At 40.3% G+C, this 22,096-nt stretch overlaps 1 protein-coding gene and 1 pseudogene across 2 annotated transcripts in view; one reads left to right on the forward strand and one right to left on the reverse strand.

Annotated features, from left to right (window-relative positions):
- LOC106610825 (abscission/NoCut checkpoint regulator-like) lies at positions 1–17,781 on the forward strand (annotated as a pseudogene). Its single transcript, XR_014378645.1, has 8 exons — positions 1–52; positions 108–157; positions 408–529; positions 2,438–2,600; positions 2,706–2,849; positions 4,750–4,851; positions 5,434–5,586; positions 15,625–17,781. The product of XR_014378645.1 is annotated as an abscission/NoCut checkpoint regulator-like (transcript).
- LOC106610866 (protein phosphatase 1 regulatory subunit 14B) overlaps positions 15,401–22,096 on the reverse strand; it is a 21,661-nt gene continuing 14,965 nt past the window's right edge. Inside the window, exons 2-4 of the mRNA XM_014210510.3 lie at positions 21,557–21,637; positions 16,036–16,068; positions 15,401–15,837 (exon numbers count right to left, since the gene is read on the reverse strand). Of these exons, the coding sequence (XP_014065985.1) occupies positions 15,769–15,837; positions 16,036–16,068; positions 21,557–21,637 (183 nt within the window). The 3' untranslated portion in view covers positions 15,401–15,768. The remainder of the gene's footprint in view (positions 15,838–16,035; positions 16,069–21,556; positions 21,638–22,096) is intronic.

Genomic DNA, 22,096 nt, shown 5'->3' on the forward strand with positions numbered 1-22,096 from the left:
ATGTCATGTGGCTCCTGCGCGCTCACTGACTGTGCCAACAACTTCCGGTACAGTCAGCGAGCGATGTCTTAGAAACATAAACATAATTACTAAATGCGGCAAAATAGACAACCATTGTTATTGTTGTTAATCAAAGTTCACTCTCTTCAGGAAGGAGGTTTGTTTGTGCCTCCTACCCTACTCCTTTTACGTTTTTGTAGTTGGATATTTTATTCCATGTGTTGTTGTATGTGTCGAACTGCTTTGCTTTATCTTGGCCAGGTCGCAGTTATAAATGAGAACTTGTTCTCAACTAGCCTACCTGGTTAAATAAAGTTTTTTTTTTTTTTTTTACCTAATGCCATTGTCAAATCATCTGGTACAGGTTTAAACGTCTTGTTTTATGTTTTGACTGTCATTCTTTACAGTTGGGCAGTAAGAACTGCGGTCAATCCTCTTGCTCGGGTTGCCTGACTTTCAACGCAGTTTTGCCTAGCTTTGGTAACACCCAGCAGAAGGTCTGCAAGCAATGTCATGGGAATCTCGCAAGGTGGAGTTATGATGTAGCTTTACACGAAAGCAGTAGGACTATGCAATATCATGATATTTGATGGACTGGTTTTGCTTGCTCACTGAATAATGTTTAGTCACTGGAGAAAACCAAAATAATGCGTCAGATGGTTCTCTCCTGGAAAGTGAGTACAGATGGGTTAATACGTTTATTAATTTTTTATTTATCCTTTATTTAACTAGGAAAGTCAGTTAAGAACAAATTCTTATTTACAATGACGGCCTACCAAAAGGCCTCCTGTGGGGACAGGGGCCTGGGATTAAAAATAAAAATACATACAATATAAATATAGGACAAAACACACATCACAACAAGAGAGACAACACAACACTACATAAAGAGAGACCTAAGACAACAACATAGCAAGGCAGCAACACATGACAACACAGCATGGTAGCAACCCAACATAACAACAACATGGTAGCAGCAAAAAAACATGGTACTAACATTATTGGGCACAGACAGCACAAAGGGCAAGAAGGTAGAGATAACAATACATCACACAAGCGGCCACAACTGTCAGTATGATTTTCCATGATTGAGTCTTTGAATGAAGAGATTGAGATAAAACTGTCCAGTTTGAGTGTTTGTTGCAGCTCGTTCCAGTCGCTAGCTGCAGCGAACTGAAAAGAGGAGCGACCCAGGGATGTGTGTGCTTTGGGGACCTTTAACAGAATGTGCCTGGCAGAACGGGTGTTGTATGTGGAGGATGAGGTCTGCAGTAGATATCTCAGATAGGAGGGAGTGAGGCCTAAGAGGGTTTTATAAATAAGCATCAACCAGTGGGTCTTGCGACGGGTATACAGAGATGACCCGTTTACAGAGAAGTATAGAGTGCAGTGATGTGTCCTATAAGGAGCATTGGTGGCAAATCTGATGGCCGAAGGGTAAAGAACATCTAGCCGCTCGAGAGCACCCTTACATGCCGATCTATATGGACGGTCATCTGAATCAGGGTTAGTTTGGCAGCTGGGGTGAAAGAGGAGCGATTATGATAGAGGAAACCAAGTCTAGATTGAACTTTAGCCTGCAGCTTTGATATGTGCTGTGAGAAGGACAGTGCACCATCTAGCCATACTCCCAAGTACTTGTATGAGGTGACTACCTAAAGCTCTAAACCCTCAGAGGTAGTAATCACACCTGTGGGGAGTGGGGCATTCTTCTTACCAAACTAAATTACCTCTGTTTTAGAGGTGTTCAGAACAAGTAGAGAAAGCTTGTTGGACACTAAGAAAGCTTTGTTGTAGAGCATTTAACACAAAGTCCGGGAGGGGCCAGCTGAGTATAAGACTGTATCATCTGCATATAAATGGATGAGAGAGCTTCCTACTGCCTGAGCTATGTCGTTGATGTAAATTGAGAATGACGTGTGGCCTAGGATTGAGCCTTGGGGTACCTTGGTGACAGGCAGTGACTGAGATAGCAGATTTTCTGACTTTATACACTGCACTCTTTGAGAGAGGTAGTTAGCAAACCAGGCCAGAGACAGCAATACTCCTTAGCTGGCCCACAAGAATGGAATGGAATAGCAGCACAATATTGCTTAGAATCAAGGGCAATTGGTGACATCATTGAGGTTGCAGTGACACATCCATAACCTGAGCGGGAACCAGATTGCATACCTGAGAGAATACTATAGACATCAAGAAAGCCAGTCAGTTGATTATTGACAAGTTTTCCCAACACTTTTGATAAACAGGGCAAAATAGAAATAGGCCTATAACAGTTAGGATCAGCTTGATCTCCCCCTTTAAATAAAGGACAAGCTGTGGCTGCCTTCCAAGCAATGGGAACCTCCCCAGAAAGGATAGAGAGGTTTGGCTGACTGTTTGCTACATATTGTTTATCGGTAGATATCATAACGCCTTTTATATTGTGTTTGCTCAGGCGAGTTGCTGTGCTTGAGGACAAACAAGGACGCCTGATACAATCCCCTGGACCAGGGGGCAGCAGAAATGCCAAACAAGGCCTCATTCCAACCAAAGGTTTGAGTAAAGAGGACCTGACCAACGCTGAGAGACTGCAAATGCTGAAAGAGGACACTAACGAAGTGAGCACTCAGCACCACTGAGCACTGTCTTAACACACTATGTTCCAATAGGCTATATCTTTACTGGTACCTGAACGTATACCTGTGCCCACCTTTTGGTTGGAGTCCATCCCGTCAGAAAAAGTTATTGATTCTCGTCTGGCTGCCTTGAAGGCTCCCATCCAGCCTGTGCTCTCTGCAGGGGAGATGGAGGAACGCATGGTAGCCTTTTTACAGGGAAGACCTCCTCCCTCCCAACCCCCTCCACCTGTGAGTCCCAGCTTTAGACTACACATATTAGACTAAAACTTGCTGTGTTGCCGCTGTTTGACCTCGTATTCATGCTGTATCCAAATCCTTCAGGTCTGGGTTCCCGAGTGGCGCAGCGGTCTAAGGCATTGCATCTCAATGATAGAGGCATCACTACAGACACCTTGGTTCGAATCCAGACTGTATCTCAACCGGCCGTGATTGGGAGTCCCATAAGGCGGCGCACCATTGGCGCAGCATCGTCCGGGTTTGGCTGGTGTAGGCCATCATTGTAAATAAGAATTTGTTCTTAACTGACATGCTACTTTGAATATGCACTATCTCAAACGAGCCTTTTTTCTTTTACATTCCTACCCATGGCGGCGATCAGAGTATGTGAGCAGAGCGAGGAGTGGAGCATGCCCAATTTGACTGGAGTGTGGCGCGAGATTCCCAAAGGCTGGAGCGTCGGCCTTCTTGCCCGCTCCAGTAGCGCTCACTTCACGAGCTCAGGGCATGCCCGCCCGAGCATGCATTTGTAGTCTACTTTTGTACTGCTATAGCCCCTTGCTTTAGCTACTGTCATGGAGTTCGCTAAATATTTTCATAAAGAAACTGATAAAACACACAGGTGCTAAATCAAGGTGACTTACAAAGATCAAGAGCAAGAGAGGGAGTGTGGTGATGTTGTGTCCACAACTAAAGAATCATTGTGTAATCTGAAAATACATTTATCCCAATGTATGATGGTGTACTTACTACGTGCACATGCTAAAAGAAAGGAACGAGGTGGGTAGATAACTGTGTCATTGTAGCAAAGTATTTATAAACAAAAAATCAGATCTCTTAAACAATTCATTCATTTTTGTTCTATTATCTATACAATAGTCCATCGTGGTCCATTAGGCCTGGCATATTTCCACATTCAAGGAGCTTTCTGTTTTGATTGGGTTATTTTGCATAAAAACTTTTAGGCATATATATATATATATATATATATATATATATATATATATATATATCTGCATCTCTGCCCAGCCTGGCAAGAGTGGCCAAAAGGGTGTTTAGCATCCCCAGTGGCTCTGCAAGTGGAGAAGATATTCTTCGCTGCTGGCCGCCTTGCCAGGCACCATCGACTTCTAAAAATGAATTCAAAGGCACTAATAAGTCATTTTAGTTTCATTTGTATTTAATTCTAAGTAAGTCTCAGCCTATACACAATTTATTGACAAATGATTTAATACAACGACATGTTGTTTAAATGCTGCACGCGTTATGTCCCTACCAGCCTATTGTGTATTCCTTTGTAGGCTATAGCCTTGAAATAATATACCCTAAATAATTAATTTCGTTCTTAGGCTCCCTGTCTGGCTCCTGACCTATTTAGAGTGTTTATATGCTGTTTAATATGACATGTAGCCTATTTGAAATTATGTTTGCTTCATACGTTCACATTTTCATGTTTATTCAACTACTTTTCATTCAAATCCATATGGTTTGGTTTCAATACTTCAAAAACAACTGGTAGGTCCAGGTAGTCACAAAAATAGATGGGTGTTGGTTAAATTGTGATTTTAATGAATTGAGAAAATTTGGAGTGTGAGTTTTTTTTACCCTGTGAGCATGGAGTGGTTTTTAGTGGAGCAGTAGGAAAGGACATAGAGCGTCGGAGCAGTGAGCAAGCACCACTCCATGAGCTATGAGCAGGACTTTCAACCGCTCAACTCCGCTCTCATACTCTGGTGGGGATGCATACCAACCTAATTTTAGATAGTGCTACTTTTCATAACCACAAGAGGCTGCTGTTTTGTCATTTTACTTATGAACGTCATAATTGAAAGAGACGATTGAAGCTGTCATCTGGTAACAATGTGAATAGGAATGATAAAGCATTCTGTGGCAATTATTAACTCATTCCCAGCTCACGGAATAAACTGCATTGGATGAGGCCAGTGGCTACAACATGCCTCCTGAGCACAGTGGCCCAAAGAACACAGAAATGACAGCTGCCCACAAGAAACAGGTAATAAATATGCAGTCCTTTTTGAACACATACACTTCAAAGGCTGCGTTTACACAGGAAGCCCAATTCATATCTTTAGACAATTATTTGCATGTCTGATACCTATCATATTTTTTCCCCTATTGTGTAAACGGCAAAAAAACACATGGAATCGGATATTTTGACTTCCGATTCATACCACCTCCATATGTGGACCTCAATTGTGATACAAACCCGATCCTCCATATGCGACCTTTGGATGCTCAGATCAGATATTGTTTTGCTCCTATGTGTTTTTTGTGTGTGTTATTTTTCACATAACCTGCTGTTACTATAAAAACCACCCCCAATAACAAAACAGTGCCAGTAAATGTGCATTGCATCTGTGCTACTTCAAAGGCTACATCAGTGTGAATGCGCAAATTGGATATGGGTCACATGTAAAATCTTAGTGAGGACAGTCAGAAAAAAACATCAGATATAGAAAGAAAATCAGATTTGAGTTCTTAGGGTGGCGGTATAAACACAGCCAAAGAATCCCACAAATAAAACAGACAGTAAAAGCACAAAATTAAGTATATATTTGTTTGACCTATGTTTAAGACACCAGTTCTATCGTGTTCATCATCGAGGACCCCAGCAGCTGCCCTGGCCAGTCAGGCTTCAGACAGTGATGAGGATGAGCTTCCCTGGTGCTGCATCTGTAACCAGGACACCTCCATCCGCTGGGGATCTTTACTGCAACCGCTGCTTCAGGTACTGCACAATACTACGGCCACATATCTATGCAATGATTTACAAGAAAGTGAAGTTGCACGCAATTTGTCCCTGTGTGCTTGTCATGGTTTTTTCGAAACATGACCTAGATAAATATTGTATAAACTTCTGCCATTCTGCAGAGCAGCACATGTATGAAGTATTTAGTAGTTACACGGCACCTAAGAAAAACAAGAGGAGGTCGACGTGAGACTGCAGGGGCTGGCATCAATATTTCTTGGAGTCACTCTAAAAGATGTGTACCTTTTAAGAGGCCGGACAGTATTCTTGGAATTCTGCAGGATCACAAAGAGAAGGCTTATCCAAACACTACTACCTGTCTTTAGGGTTACAAAATTCCAGTAACTTTCCCAAAGTGCCCTGGTTTTCCAGAAATCCTGGTTGGGAGATTGCTGGAATTATGAGGGAATAAGCAGGGGTGTAAAGTACTTAAGTAAAAAAAATTGTTTAAAAGTACTACTTAAGTAGTTTTTTGGGGTGTCTGTACTGTACTTTACTTTACTATTTATATTTTTGACAACGTTTACTTCACTACATTCATAAAGAAAATAATGTACTTTTTACTCCATACATTTTCCCTGACACACAAAAGTTCTTGTTATATTTTGAATGCTTAGCAGGACAGACATTTTTTCTAATTCATGCATTTATCAAGAGAACATCCCTGGTCGTCCCTACTGCCTCTGATCTGGCAGACTCACTAAACACACTTGCTTAGTTTGTAAGTGGTGTCCGAAATGTTGAAGAGTGCCCCTAGATATCCGTAATCTTAAAAACAAGACAATGGTACAGTCTGGTTTGCTTAATATAAGAAATTCAAAATTATTTATACTTTTACTTTCGGTACTTTTACTCAAGTAGTATTTTACTGGGTGACATTCACTTGTACTTGAGACATTTTCTATTAAGGTATCTTTACTAGGGATGCACCGATATGACATTTTTGGCCCATATCAGATATTTCCTTGACAAAAAAAAAACGAAACAGATAACCAATGTTTAACATTTTAGCGGCCTTTTAAGCATTCTAGTACAGTTAAATAGTTGAAACACACACACACACTGACCAAAAAGTTATTTTGTTGGCATTTACTATGTCCCAATTACCAGTAAAACATAATCAAAACGTATTTCTTTCAATTACTTGCTGTGCGGTATCATTTCAGAGGTATCATTTCATATTTTTAAATGTAAGGTTGTCTAACTGTACAAATACTTTTTGAGATATACTGACACTAACCAAAGAGTTTATCAAATTGAACAACTCCTGTTTAATTTACGTTGCAACAACACATCATCAGTAGGGTAAAACTAACCTGTCTCATGACGGTCTAATCCCAGCTCACGTTCCCTATTAGTGGGTGAACAATCCAACGCTTGGTGAATTCTGCTTCAGAATGATAGGAAGAGCCGACATCGAAGGATCAAAAAGCGACGTCGCTATGAACTTGTCCATTTGTTCAGTCTGAACCAGGATTTCATCACACATGTCAAGCAGTGAAGTTTCAGCTCTGTCTGTCCGTGGCCCCTCTTCCTCGGTGTGCACTGTCACTGTGTCCGTTTCCATCTTGTCCAGCTGTGTCTTTAACATTTCACGTAAACCCTGTTTCTTGTCTGCATCGAAGTAGCGGTCCTTGTACCTAGCATCGAGCATGGTGGCAACACAGTAGAGGCTCAGAGAGAATGTCACCGAATCGCTTGTTCACAGCCTCTAGTAGAGTACTTTTCCAAGTTAACCTGACGGTCTGTGTTGGCATTTTTGTTGAGCAGGTGTTTCAATGCTATGACAGGGTATCACATCTGCTGCAGACGCAGTTGAGCTTATTTCTCGAGTCAGTTGTTTGAATGGAGCTCGGAGTGTTCATGTTTCCAAGTTTCAAACATGTTCTAAAATGCCATTGAAATGGCAGCAGCGGTATGAGAACTAGAACATTCTTGAGCATGCAATACGGCTTTCCTCAGTACGAAATCCTCGTCGACCCACTGTGCTGTCAGACTCATAATGCTCATGGGGCCGACATCGCTGGTCCAAATGTCAGTCGTGAAGCTAATAGCAGTGACGCCCATAGATGTGAGTTTCAACAATACTGTGCAACTCCGGTAGGGCAACATCTGAAAAATAGCACCTACTTGGTAGTGTGTACTAGTGCTCGACCAGTTGTCGAAAGCCAACATCATCCACGACAGAATGGTTGATTGTCAAGGGCAATGAATTCCATTATCTTGGCGTTAATGGATTTCGCCTTTGAGTTGTCTTGCTGAAATGTTCTTACTCTTTCAAATGACTGCTCAACTTGATGACTGCTTGATACACACAGCAGACATTGTGGGCTAGGTTAGGAATGCTGTGTAGCGCTATATTTTTTGTGGCGTCATTACGTCATCTACCCGAGTGATATAGGTATGCATGTCAGCTTTGACATCGATTTTGCACATTGGCGTTAAACTAGACATCGAGCCGATGTTGGCGTTTTTAGCTAATATCGGTCGATTCCAATATGCTTAGCGATATATCGTGCATCTCTAATCTTTACTTTTACTTAAGTATGACAATTGGGTACGTTTACCGCCACTGGTAATAATAATTAAATCCGGTAATCCTTCGAACCAAGATTTCTGTAAAACCAGGGAATTTTTGGAAAGTTACAAGAATTTTGAAACCCTGCAGTGCATTCGGAAAGTATTCAGACCCCTTCCATTTTCCCACGTTTTGTTACGTTACAGCCTTATTCTAAAATGCATTAATAAAAAAAAAGTCCTCATCAATCTACACACATTACCCCAATAATGATAAAATGAAAACAGGTTTGTAGAAAGGTTACCTAATTTATTCAAACTAAAAAACAGAAATACCATATTTACATAATTATTCAGACGCTTTGCCTATGAGACTCCAAATTGAGCTCAGGTGCATCCTGTTTCCATTGATCATCCTTGAGATGTTTCTTAAATTTGATTAGAGTCCACATGTGGTAAATTCAATTGATTGGACATGATTTGGAAAGGCACACACGTCTATATAAGGTCCCACAGTTGACAGTGCATGTTAGAGCAAAAACCAAGCCATGAGGTCAGAATTGTCCGTAGAGCTCTGAGACAGGATTGTGTCGAGGCACAGATTTGGGGAAGATTTCTGCAGCATTGAAGGTCCCCAAGAACACAGTGGCTTCCATCATTCTTAAATGGAAGAAGTTTGGAATAACCAACTCTTCCTAGAGCTGTCCGCCCGTCCAAACTGTCATTATGGGGTATTGTGTGTAGATTGATGAGAGGCAAAAATACAATTCATTTTAGAATATGGCTGTAACGTAACATAATTTGGAAAATTCGAGGGGTCTGAGTACTTTACAAATGCACTGTACCTGTCTTACAAAGAGACTAAGAAGAAACCCTGATTATGTTGCTAATCTAGTGTAATACACAGTAATCTGTCAAGTGTAGTTATAGATTTCTTCTAAATGGCTATACTATGAGTAACATTATGGGGTTGCATTAGCATAATTTAAGCTTGCGATTTGCTACATAACTGTATTGTAGATTCACTTGACATTCACATATCAGTAATCCAATCAATATCAGTCAATTACTTGTGGACAGTATTGCCAATATTGATTTACATTTCATTTGTGAGGTTAGTCTAATTTACTCTCACAAAATGTTTAACATTATTGTATTTTAGCATTACCCATCCTAACCCTTTGGGTTTTGGTCCAATTAAATAAAGTAATCTGGGCAATTTGATGTGCTATCTCAATTGTAGCACACTTGAAATGGCTTGCAGATATCTTATTTGCTGTCATGATAATGAGATAGATGTTGAGTTGGTAACAACACAGACTCATGCACGTCGAACAAACACAATTTGCTTATTTGGGAGGATGTATGGTCCCAGACAACTCAGCTTCTCACTAGAGGCTCACAGAGGAGCCAGTATAAAAGGATTAGTGAAGGCTTTGTTTTCTTTTGGCAGGCTGTATAGTCTGTGTTATGATCTGTCTTTGGCTGGGACTCTGACATGATTGTTGTTTTTCCTGTAGCTGTGTGTAATGTAGATCTAAGGGATGTAAACAATGTGTCTATGAGAGATTTAAAAAAATAAAAATGATGTCCTGATAGCTTTTTTGCTATGTGCCCTACTTCTCCCACCACTAATATCATAACTATATAACACTGTCACTCTTTTGTCATACCCCTCTAGGGGTTCTCCACTCATACATTAGGACAGCCACTATTTCAGAAAGGCTGGAGAGAGGATTTTTTTTAGGAGAGTTTCTGTAATGAAAACCTTTACCAGATTACTGTCGGTATATGACAGAGAGATCGGGGCAGAGTGCAGTTTCATCAGGGTGCATTACTGTCTGGAGAGCCATAATGAATCTCACCTCCAGGGGTTTAGTCCATTAAGACCCAGATAGAGGCCCCTCTGTGTTGGCCTAACTTTTCTATCCCACACAATGACCACAGGCAGGAAATGGACAGGCATAATGGATGCAGATAGAGATAATGGACCACCTTTTTGCTACATGTGTTATCTGTGTTGTTGATATGCTGTCATTTTAATCAAGTCCCTTGTTTCAATTAGACAATCACAAAGAATACATTTAGACTAACAAGTGAGAATGAAAATTTCAAGTAAAATGTTATTGATCGCATACACATTTAGCAGATGTTTTTGCAGTTGTAGCGAAATGCTTGTAAAGTGAAATGTACAGTGCATATATATATATATATATATATATATATATATATACATACATACATACATACATACACATGGATACAGTTGAAGTCGGAAGTTTACATACACTTAGGTTGGAGTCATTAAAACTCATTTTTCAACCACTCCACAAATTTCTTGTTAACAAACTATACTTTTGGCAGGTTTGTTAGGACATCTACTTTGTGCACGACACAAGTAATTTTTCCAAAAATTGTTTACAGACAGATTGTTTCACTTATAATTCACTGTATCACAATTCCAGAGGGTCAGAAGTTTAAATACGCTAAGTTGACTGTGCCTTTAAACAGCTTGGAAAATTCCAGAAAATGGTGTCAAGGCTTTAGAAGCTTCTGATAGGCTAATTGACACCATTTCAGTCAATTGGAGGTGTACCTGTGGATGTATTTCAAGGCCTACCTTCAAACTCAGTGCCTCTTTGCATAACATCATGGGAAAATCAAAAGAAATCAGCCAAGACCTAAAAAAAAAATGTGTAGACCTCCACAAGTCTGGTTCTTCCTTGGGAGCAATTTCCAAACGCCTGAAGGTACCACGTTCATCTGTCCAAACAATAGTACGCAAGTATAAAAGCCATGGGACCACGCAGTCGTCATACCGCTCAGGAAGGAGACGCGTTCTGTCTCCTTGAGATGAACGTACTTTGGTGCAAAAAGAGCAAATCAATCCCAGAACAACAGCAAAAGACCTTGTGAAGATGCTGGAGGAAACAGGTACAAAAGTATCTATATCCACAGTAAAACGAGTCCTATATCGACATAACCTGAAAGAATGCTCAGCAAGGAAGAAGCCACTGCTCCAAAACCGCCATAAAAAAAGCCAGACTACGGTTTGCAACTGCACATGGGGACAAAGATTGTACTTTTTGGAGAAATGTCCTCTGGTCTGATGATTTTTTTTAAAAACTGTTTGGCCATAATGACCATCATTATGTTTGGAGGAAAAAGGGGGAGGCTTGCAAGCCGAAGAACACCATCCCAACCATGAAGCACGGGGGTGGCATCATCATGCTGTGGGGTTGCTTTGCTGCAGGAGGGACTGGTGCACTTCACAAAATAGGTGGCATCATGAGGCAGGAAAATTATGTGGATATATTGAAGCAACGTCTCAAGACATCAGTCAGGAAGTTAAAGCTTGGTCGCAAATGGGTCTTCCAAATGGACAATGACCCCAAGCATACTTCCAAAGTTGTGGCAAAATGGCTTAAGGACAACAATGTCAAGGTATTGGAGTGGCCATCACAAAGCCCTGACCTCAATCCCATAGAACATTTGTGGGCAGAACTGAAAAAGCATGTGCGAGCAAGGAGGCCAACAAACCTGTCAGTTACACCAGCTCTGTCAGGAGGAATGGGCCAAAATTCACCCAACTTATTGTGGGAAGCTTGTGGAAGGCTACCCAAAACGTTTGACCCAAGTTAAACAATTTAAAGGCAATGCTACCAAATATTAATTGAGTGTATGTAATCTTCTGACCCACTGGGAATGTGATGAAAGAAATAAAATCTGAAATAAATCATTCTCTCTACTATTATTCTTTTACTAGGATTAAATGTCAGGAATTGAGAAAAAACTAGTTTAAATGTATTTGGCTAAGGTGTATGTAAACTTCCAACTTCAACTGATATATATATATATATATATATATATATATATACTACCATTCAAAATGGGGTCACTTAGAACAGACGCCTCACAAGTCCTCAACTGCCAGGTTCATTAAATAGTACCCGCAAAACACCAGTCTCAACGTCAACAGTGAAGAGGCGACTCCGGGATGCTGGCCTTCTAGGCAGAGTTGCAAAGAAAAATCCATATCTCAGACTGGCCAATAAAAAGAAAAGATTAAGATGGGCAAAAGAACACAGACACTGGACAGAGGAACTCTGCCTAGAAGGCCAGCATCCCGGAGTCGCCTCTTCACTGTTGACATTGAGACTGGTGTTTTGCGGGTACTATTTAATGAAGCTACCAGTGTAGGACTTGTGAGGCATCTGTTTCTCAAACTAGACACTCTAATGTACTTGTCCTCTTGCTCAGTTGTGTACCCACTCTTCTTTCTATTCTGGTTAGAGCCAGTTTGCGCTGTTCTGTGAAGGGAGTAGTACACAGCGTTGTACGAGATCTTCAGTTTCTTGGCAATTTCTCGCATGGAATAGCCTTCATTTCTCAGAACAAGAATAGACTGACGAGTTTCAGAAGAAAGTGCTTTGTTTCTGGCCATTTTGAGCCTGTAATCGAGCCCACATGCTGACACTCCAGATACTCAATTAGTCTGAAGAAGGCCAGTTCTATTGCTTCTTTAATCAGAACAACAGTTTTCAGCTGTGCTAACATAATTGCAAAAGGGTTTTCTAATGATCAATTAGCCTTTTAAAACGATAAACTTGATTTAGCTAACACAACGTGCTATTGGAACACAGGAGTGATGGTTGCTGATAATGGGCCTCTGTACGCCTATGTAGATATTCCATTAAAAATCAGCCGTTTCCAGCTACAATAGTCATTTACAACATTAACAATGTCTACACTGTATTTCTGATCAACTTGATGTTATTTTAATGGACAAAATATTTGCTTTTCTTTCAAAAACAAGGACATTTCTAAGTGACCCCAAACTGTTGAATGGTAGTGTATGTGTATACATATATACATGTGTACATATATATATGTGTGAATATGTGTATAGTACCAGTAAAAAGTTTGGGCACGCCTACTCATTCAAGGGTTTTTCTTTATTTTCTACATTGTAGAAAAAATTGTCAAGATATCAAAACTATGAAATAACACACATGGAATCATGTAGTAACCAAAAAAGTGTTAAATCAAAATATATTTTAGATTCTTCAAAGTAGCCACCCTTTGCCTTGATGACAGCTTTGCACACTCTTGGCATTCTCTCAACCAGCTTCATGAGGAATCATTTTCCAACTGTCTTGAAGCATTTCCCACATATGCTGAGCACTTGTTGGCTGCTTTTCCTTCACTCTGTAGTTCAACTCGTCCCAAACCATCTCAATTGGGTTGAGGTCGCATGATTGTGGAGGCCAGGTCATCTGATGCAGCACTCCGTCACTCTCCTTGGTCAAATAGCCCTTACACAGCCTGGAGGTGTGTTATGGGTTATTGTCCTGTTGAAAAACAAATGATAGTACCACTAAGCGCAAACCAGATGGGATGGCGTATCGCTGCAGAATGCTGTGGTAGCCATGCTGGTTAAGTGTGCCTTGAATTCTAAATAAATGACAGTGTCACCAGTAAAGCACCCCCACACCATTACACCACCTCCTCCATGCTTCAAGGTGGGATCCACACATGCAGAGATCATCCATTCACCTACTCTGCATCTCACAAAGATACAGCATTTGGAACCAAAAATCTCAACTTTGGACACATCAGACCGAAGGACAAATTTCCACCGGTCTAATGTCCATTGCTCGTGTTTCTTTGCTCAAGCAAGTCTCTTCTTATTATTGTTGTCCTTTAGTAGAGTTTTTTTGTTGCTTCAATTCGACCATGAAGGCCTGATTCACGCAGTCTCCTCTGAACAGTTGATGTTGAGATGTGTCTGTTACTTGAATACTGTGAAGAATTTATTTGGGCTGCAATCTGAGTTGAAGTTAACTCTTATGATCTTATCCTCTGCAGCATAGGTAACTCTGAGTCCTCCTTTCCTGTGGTGGTCCTCATGAGAGCCAGTTTCATCGTAACGCTTGATGGTTTTTGCGACTGCACTTGAAGAAACTTTCAAAGTACTTGAACTTTTCCGTATTGACTGACTGACCTGTCTTAAAGTAATGATACTGTCATTTCTCTTTGCTTATTTGAGCTGTTCTTGCCATAAAATGGACTTGGTATTTTACCAAATAGGGCTATCTTCTGTATACCACCCCTACCTTGTCACAACACAACTGATTGGCTCAAATGCATTAAGAAGGAAAGAAATTCCACAAATTAACTATTAACAATGCACACCTGTTAATTTAAATGCATTCCAGGTGACTACCTCATGAAGCAGGTTGAGAGAATGCCAAGAGTGGGCAAAGCTGTCATCAAGGCAAAGGGTGGCTACCTTGAAGAATCTCAAATATAAAATATTTTTGTTTTGTTTAACACTTTATTTGGTTACTACATGATTCCATATGTGTTATTTCATAGATTTGATGTCTTCATTATTATTGTACAATGTAGAAAATAGTGGAGGGAAAAAAATCATCCTTGAATGAGTAGGTGTGTCCAAACTGTTGACTGGTACTGTATATATAAAAACACAGGGGAATCTAGTTTTTGACTGTACTGGGCCTTTAACAAAAAACATGACTTTGTTTTTGTAATTTGCGTCGGAGCAATAGTGTGTTACAGTGCAAACATGCAGAATATTTAGAGTAATATTGAAATAATGAAAGCGTAACATTTCCCCTCAATGATGCGGATTTATCCACTGGTGCTGATTGGAATTATATATTGATGGGTGAAGACAAGCTTTGGGAGGGTTGGCAGTGCCACGATAGCATAGCCTAAAAACTTCCTTGGGACAGCCATTCTCTCTGCCCTACTTCTGCTGGCATCGAATTTTCAATCTCTTCCTCTCGTCTTATACAGTGTCTCCAGTGTGAAGCATGTAGCTTTTAGAACAATACTGTTTTTTTGTGAATATTAAAACATACAATCTACCTTCAGTGAAGCCGGTCAACATTTACATTACATTGTCATCTAACAGACTCCAATCCAGAGCGACCCACCGGAACAACCATGGTCAACACGTTGACAGATCTGCCACCAAGTAAAAACAGGGACCCCAGATCTGCCACCAAGTAAAAACAGGGACCCCAGATCTGCCACCAAGTAAAAACAGGGACCCCAGATCTGCCACCAAGTAAAAACAGGGACCCCAGATCTGCCACCAAGTAAAAACAGGGACCCCAGATCTGCCACCAAGTAAAAACAGCGATCTATCGGCCACTGTTTTGATGTTTATATACACTGACTGGCTTTATCCTTCTATGAAATGACATATCATCCATATACAGTAGGTATACATCCAGAGCCTTGTCTCAAAAAATTTTGGTTTTATTGACAAACACTTATCAGAACAAAAATATATGTACATAAATAGGCAAGCAAAAATGTACAGTCTTACACAAAAACATTCCATGTGAGTAATAGACAATACATTTTATTACTGGTGCATTATTTTAATTGAGGGGAATCAAAATGTTAAGACTGTCCACAAATAATGTTATATAAAACACTAATCAAAACCCACTGTTCTCTTTACAGACCAACATTGACCCATGTGTGCAGAGAGAAGGTCCCATTAACATGTAACTGCACAGAGAGACATCCAGAATACCAGGTAATGATGGGGTGGGTCGCGGAGGCTGGGGCGCTTCACATTGTCTCGATTCTCGATTTGACCTATTATTATTTCTTCAGGGGCCCTGACATTTTGCGTAGGCCCTTCATCCGATAAAGCAGCCCATTGATAAAGTCCTGAAAGGGAGGAAGAGAATGAGTTAACACTACCTGTACTAGCAGTTGACAGTTAAACTCGTTCTGAGACTGTTTGAGCAGTGGACCATTGAATTGCAAGTATTTCTTTGTAGAGAGTAAATGTACACTAAGTGGAATTTGATGTTTCGTTTTTTCGGTACATGACTAAGGCTATAATATTTGATGGTTGTGTCTCACCTCTTTTGGCTTCTCACATTCCTGCAGTAACTCCTGTAAATGCACAGAAACAAACATGGCCTCAGTAACTGACGTGAACATTGCTCTTTCACGTCTAACATTGCGAAAGGACACCAACTGGGGTCAAGTGCTTGTAAAGCAATTACCCTACTTTGTTAAATATGCCCAGGTGTATGTGTGAAGTATAAACAAGGGCATAGCTGAAGTGTAAGTATTGCCTCGTACTGTGACCCACAAAATGGCTTCTGAAGAGATGTCAATTTTCCATGGCTTGCAATCTGTTAGACAAGGCTTAGCATTTGTGAAGGTATAGCTTACAGTGAAACCTTGGCTGGAGAATGTCTATGTTTTCTCTGTTTGTTGTCTTTTAATGAGCTTGTTTTATATTTTCCAAAAGTTACTGTGATAACTCTTATCTCATCTTTTATAACTATACTGTAAAATGTTATTGTTGTTTTCTTTGTTGACCAAATGTCTATTTGTTGGGGAGGGGGGGTTACAGGTACATTATACATTTCAAATTATAATATTTATGAAACATGTACCTGTAGGCTGCCACTCAAAAGAAAGTCAACAGCAAGAAATACATACAGTTGAAGTGATACTACATTCAGTATAAACAGGAAAACAAAACTAAAAAGAAGTGGGCTTCCAACCTCCCATCCCATTACCCCAACCCCACCAAGTCTCCATCCAACCCCCCCACCCCCAACTCGTTTCCCACGCCCCCTAGCAACTAGGGTTGCACATTATATATATATTTATTATTTGTATGTGTTGGGATTTATGGATTGTTTATTTGTATGTTTTGGGCTTTAGCTGAGATTATTCTTTACAGAGTCAAGTATATTTGTCCAGGCTTCAATTGTTCCTTGACCAGCATCATTCATTCTCACTGTTGATAATTATGTTATAACTTTTAATAGTAACTGTAAACACTGGCGCATTGGGAAAGAGTGAAGTGATGCCATCTAAGAGCCAACATGTTTTTTTTGCGGCAGTGCTGCCTGCCAGCGTTAATTGTCTTTGATTGACTGAGAGATTCAAGGAGCTATCATCGTTAAGTAACATAATATATGTAAAGCATTGAATATTTACATTCATGCACTTCTAAACAAATTTTCCGTATTTGCCCCAGAAGCATTTAACTGCAGGAAACTTCCATATCATATGGAGAAATGTGCCTACCTGATTTAGGGGACACGGTGAACAGTAGGGAGTTGGGGCCAATTTCATCGTAAAATGTTTCCTTGATGTCTGTGAGCAAACTTAAAATGTATAAATTGATGGTTCAAATTAAGGGATTCCAAGGTCATATTTTTCCATATTCTGTTCCAGTTAATGGTTTGTTCAGATTCAATTAGATCTGTGGACCATACTTTTTAAATGGCTAGCTCAGAATATGAGCTTTCCAAAAGTTGTTCATACTGTCACGACTTCCGCCGAAGTCGGTCCCTCTCCTAGTTCGGGCGGCGTTCGGCGGTTGATGTCACTGGCCTTCTAGCCATCGCCGATCCACCTTTCATTTTCCATTGGTTTTGTCTTGTCTTCCCTCACACCTGGTTTCAATTCCATCAATTACATGTTGTGTATTTAACCCTCTGTTTCCCCCATGTCCTTGTCCAGAATTGTTGATTGTAAGAGTTTGTGCACGTTATGTCTGGCGAGCGAAGGGTTTCGTCCCATTGCATTTATTTGTTTTTGTTCACGGTGATTTTTATTATTAAACTGCAACGTTGTAACACAGTCTTTGCTCTCCTGCGCCTGACTTCTCTGACGCCAGTACGCACGCATTACACATACAGTGCATTCGGAAAGTATTCAGACCACTTGACGTTTTCCACATTTTGTTACGTTACAGATTTATTCTAAAATATGATGAAATTGTTTTTCCCCCTCATCAATCTACACACAATACCCCATAATGACAAAACAAAAACAGGTTTTTCGACATTTTTGCAAATATCACATTTGGCAGTGATTACAGCCTCGAGTCTTCTTGGGTATGACGCTACAAGCTTTGCACACCTGTATATGACGAGTTTCTCCCATTCTTCTCTGCAGATCCTCTCAAGCTCTGTCAGGTTGGATGGGGAGCGTTGCTGCACAGCTATTTTCATGTCTCTCCAGAGATGTTCGATCGGGTTCAAGTCCGGGCTCTGGCTGGGCCACCCAAGGACATTGAGACTTGTCCCGAAGTCACTCCTATGTTGTCTTGGTTGTGTGCTTAGGGTAGTTATCTTGTTGTAAGGTGAACCTTCGCCCCAGTCTAAGGTCCTGAGTGCTCTGGAGCAGGTTTTCATCAAGGATCTCTCTGTACATTGCTATGTTCAGCTTTCCCTCGATCCTGACTAGTCGCCCAGTCCCTGCTGCTGAAAAACATCCCCACAGCATGATGCTGCCACCACCATGCTTCACTGTAGGAATGGTGCCAGGTTTCCTCCAGATGTGACGCTTGGCATTCAGGCCAAAGAGTTAAATCTAGGTTTCATCGGACCAGGGAAATTGGTTTCTCATGGTCTGAGAGTCCTTTAGGTGCCCCTTGGCAAACTCCAAACGGGCTGTCATGTGCCTTGTACTGAGGAGTGGCTTCCGTCTGGCCACTCTACCATAAAGGCCCTGATTGGTGGAGTACCGCAGAGATGGCTGTCCATCTGGAAGGTTCTCACATCTCCACAGAGGAACTCTGGAGCTCTGCAGAGTGACCACCGGGGTCTTGGTCACCTCTCTGACCAAGGCCCTTCTCCCCTGATTGCTCAGTTTGGCCGGGCGGCCAGCTCTAGGAAGAGTCTTGGTGGTTCCAAACTTCTTCCATTTAGGATTGATGGAGACCACTGTGTTCTTGGGGACCTTCAATGCTGCAGAAATGTTTTGGTACCCTTCCCTAGATCTGTGCCTCGACACAATCCTGTCTCGGAGCTCTACGGACAATTCCTTCAACCTCATGGCTTGGTTTTTGCTCTGACATGCACTGTCAACTGTGGGGCCTTATATAGACAGGTGTGTGCCTTCACAAATCATGTCCAATCAATTGAACTTACCACAGGTGGACTCCAATCAAGTCCTAGAAATATCTCAAGGATGATCAATGGAAACAGGATGCACCTGAGCTCGATTTCGAGTCTCATAGCAAAGGGTCTGAATAGTTATGTAAATAAGGTATCTGTTTTTTAGTTTTAATACATTTGCAAAAAATTCTAAATACCTGTTTTCGCTTTGTCAATAATGAGTATTGTGTGTAGATTGATGAGGATTTTTTTATTTAATCCATTTCAAATTAAGGCTGTAACGTAACAAAATGTGGAAAAGTCAAGGGGTCTGAATACTTTCCGAATGCACTGTGTATTATAGAGATCAGTCCTTTCGGGAGCCCAGATAATTTATTTACAAATCCCATCATTGGATGTTTCGGTAGTTCGGTTTTCCAAGGGACTCCATAGGCTAGCATAGAATGATTTGTCTGGTAATGTGTATGTATCTTTCAAATCTTGGAATGTTCTCAATCCATTACTGTCCATGATATCGGCAAGGGTACAGATTCCACATTTGGACTATTGGGGGGACGCAAAAGGCCGCACTCCCGATCGCAAGGCATTCTTGTGAAATATGGAGTATGCGCATGCTATTTTGTTTGTAAATTTTGTGGCAAATACAAATTGTAGTATAAATTGTTTCAGGGATATATCAGTGAAGACCACCTCTTCCAGGGCAATAGGAGACACCATATTATGCTCCATACTAAGCCAGGGGGCAGAAGAATCATGTCTAAACCAATTTAGGTTTGAGCCAAATGCTGGTGCCTGAAAATACAATAAAAAAGTTTGGTATGGATAGTCCTCCTACGTCTTTCCCTCTTTGTACATTTGTTAATTTGATTCGGGATCGTTTACCTTGCCATATACATTTTGAAAACGCACAATGAATTTTATCCCAATAGCCAGAAAGGGGAGCCATGTGAAGCATTGAACTACAGAAATTCAGCCGTGGCAATATAGTATTCATTTTAGCAATAGATATTCTGCCGGTTAAGGCAACTAACTGGGATATTATTCCATCTACTGAGGTAAGATTGAATTGATTTTAAGCTTTCTGTTAAAGTTTATGGCAAAGGTTTTATCTAAGGAAGGAAAAATATCTACTCCCAAGTATTTAAAATGGTAAACGATTGGGATTCCATAAGTAGAGAAACTCATCCATCGGGGTCTTGAGGCAGTAAGGCTGATTTTGTTAGATTCATTTTATATCTTGAGATTAAGCTGAATTTATCTTTGATCTTCAATACATTTGGGAGCGATTGAGATACATTGTCTAGGTATAGTAAAAAAAAATAGATGAAGTGATCAGTAGATTTTAGGGAAATTGGTATTATTTCCTCGATTTGAAGAATTGCCTGGCAAATGGGTTCCATGCAAAGGCGAAATTGGATCACATTGTCTGCTCCTTTTAGTGATTCTGAACGGAGCAGAGCAGGTATTGCCTGTTATAACATTGTTTTGACAGTATTGTACAATAAAACAAACTACCTTATTAATTATTTACTCTGGGTGATTTTATGCGTAAACAGTAAATGATACCGTTTATTCCAAAGAAACGTTGATTTAACAGTACATTATTGTAAGCACACATCATTGTGGGATTGGCAAGCTTCCGACCTACCTCACTTCACTGTTAAAAGAAAATATGAGACACCAAACCCGTTCAAGACAGATTTACCTAGATTGGTATATACTAGTGGAACCTTGAAAGTTAACCATTTAACTCTTGAGGTTCCGTTAGTATGTACTGATCTAGGTAGATCCACCTTCAGTTTTAGTGCCCCCCATTTTTGGAATAGCCTACAAAACTCCCTACATCTTGACTCTCTGGTGTCTCTATGGCAGTTTAGGACTTTAATGTTGAATATAGTTTTTGAGAATTGCAACTGTTTGGATTGAAACATAGACGAATAATTGTTTTTGTGGTGTTTGAAGCTATAGTGTTGATTCTGTAAGTTTATTTTAATTTATCATTTTTAATTTATTGTATTGTTGTCTTTGGGGCACCATTGTAAATGAGACCCTGGTCTCAATGGGTTCCACTGAATAAAAAAAGAAAACAAAGAAAGTGATATAAAATACCAAAATGCTGTATTTTTCCACTTGCACTTCTAGAGGTTTTAACAAAAGCTTCTTCTACACTGTAATTCATCGATATTCTGTAATATGTGAACAAATTACCTAGCCAACCTGCTTGCACCAATCCTTGAAGTAAAATACAAACCTCATCTACCCTCAATGAATTTAATTAATTAATCAAATTATTCATTCATTAATTTGTTACAATTACCATAATATTATTACAGTAATGCACTGTAGTATTGTTTTTGCAGTAACTTACAGGCCTGAAAGTTACCGTAATAACAAAGGTAAAAAAGATTACAGTAACAGTATTGGATACCGTAAAATATGGTATGTAACATACTGTATTTTTTTTTTTTTTACGGCTTTAACCTGACCTCTCAGGACATCCTGCCAGTACTCACCTGCAGTCTGGATCTCTGCTCCGTGTCAGATAGCTCCAGCAGCTCATCTATGTCAATCTCTAACTCTGTGATCTCCTCCTCCTGGACAGAGAGAGAGAAGAAAGTGGTCAGAGACACAGGGATGTTGTTCTTTTACCCGCCATGCAAACATAGATGAACTGTGACTGGGGCTCCCTGCCACCTTAAATAGGCCTTTACCATTCAGTGTTTGAACATATTTCACTTAACTGTACCAAAGAAAATTAGTCTGAATATCAAGTTTAAAAGACATTGCTGATGCATCAAGCACGATGTACCACTAGAACAATAATGTATGTCTAACCCCATATATAAACGCAACATGTAAAGTGTTGGTCCCATGTTTCATGAGATGAAATAAAAGATCACAGAAATGTTCCATACACACCAAAAACGTATTTCTCTCAAATTTTGTGCACAAATTCGTTTACATCCCTGTTAGTGAGCATTTCTCCTTGGCCAAGATAATCCATCCACTTGACAGGTGTGACATATCAAGAATCTGATTAAACCCCATGATCA

This window comes from Salmo salar, chromosome 09, assembly GCF_965601325.2.
Source record: "Salmo salar chromosome 09, fSalSal1, whole genome shotgun sequence".
NCBI lineage: Eukaryota > Metazoa > Chordata > Actinopteri > Salmoniformes > Salmonidae > Salmo > Salmo salar.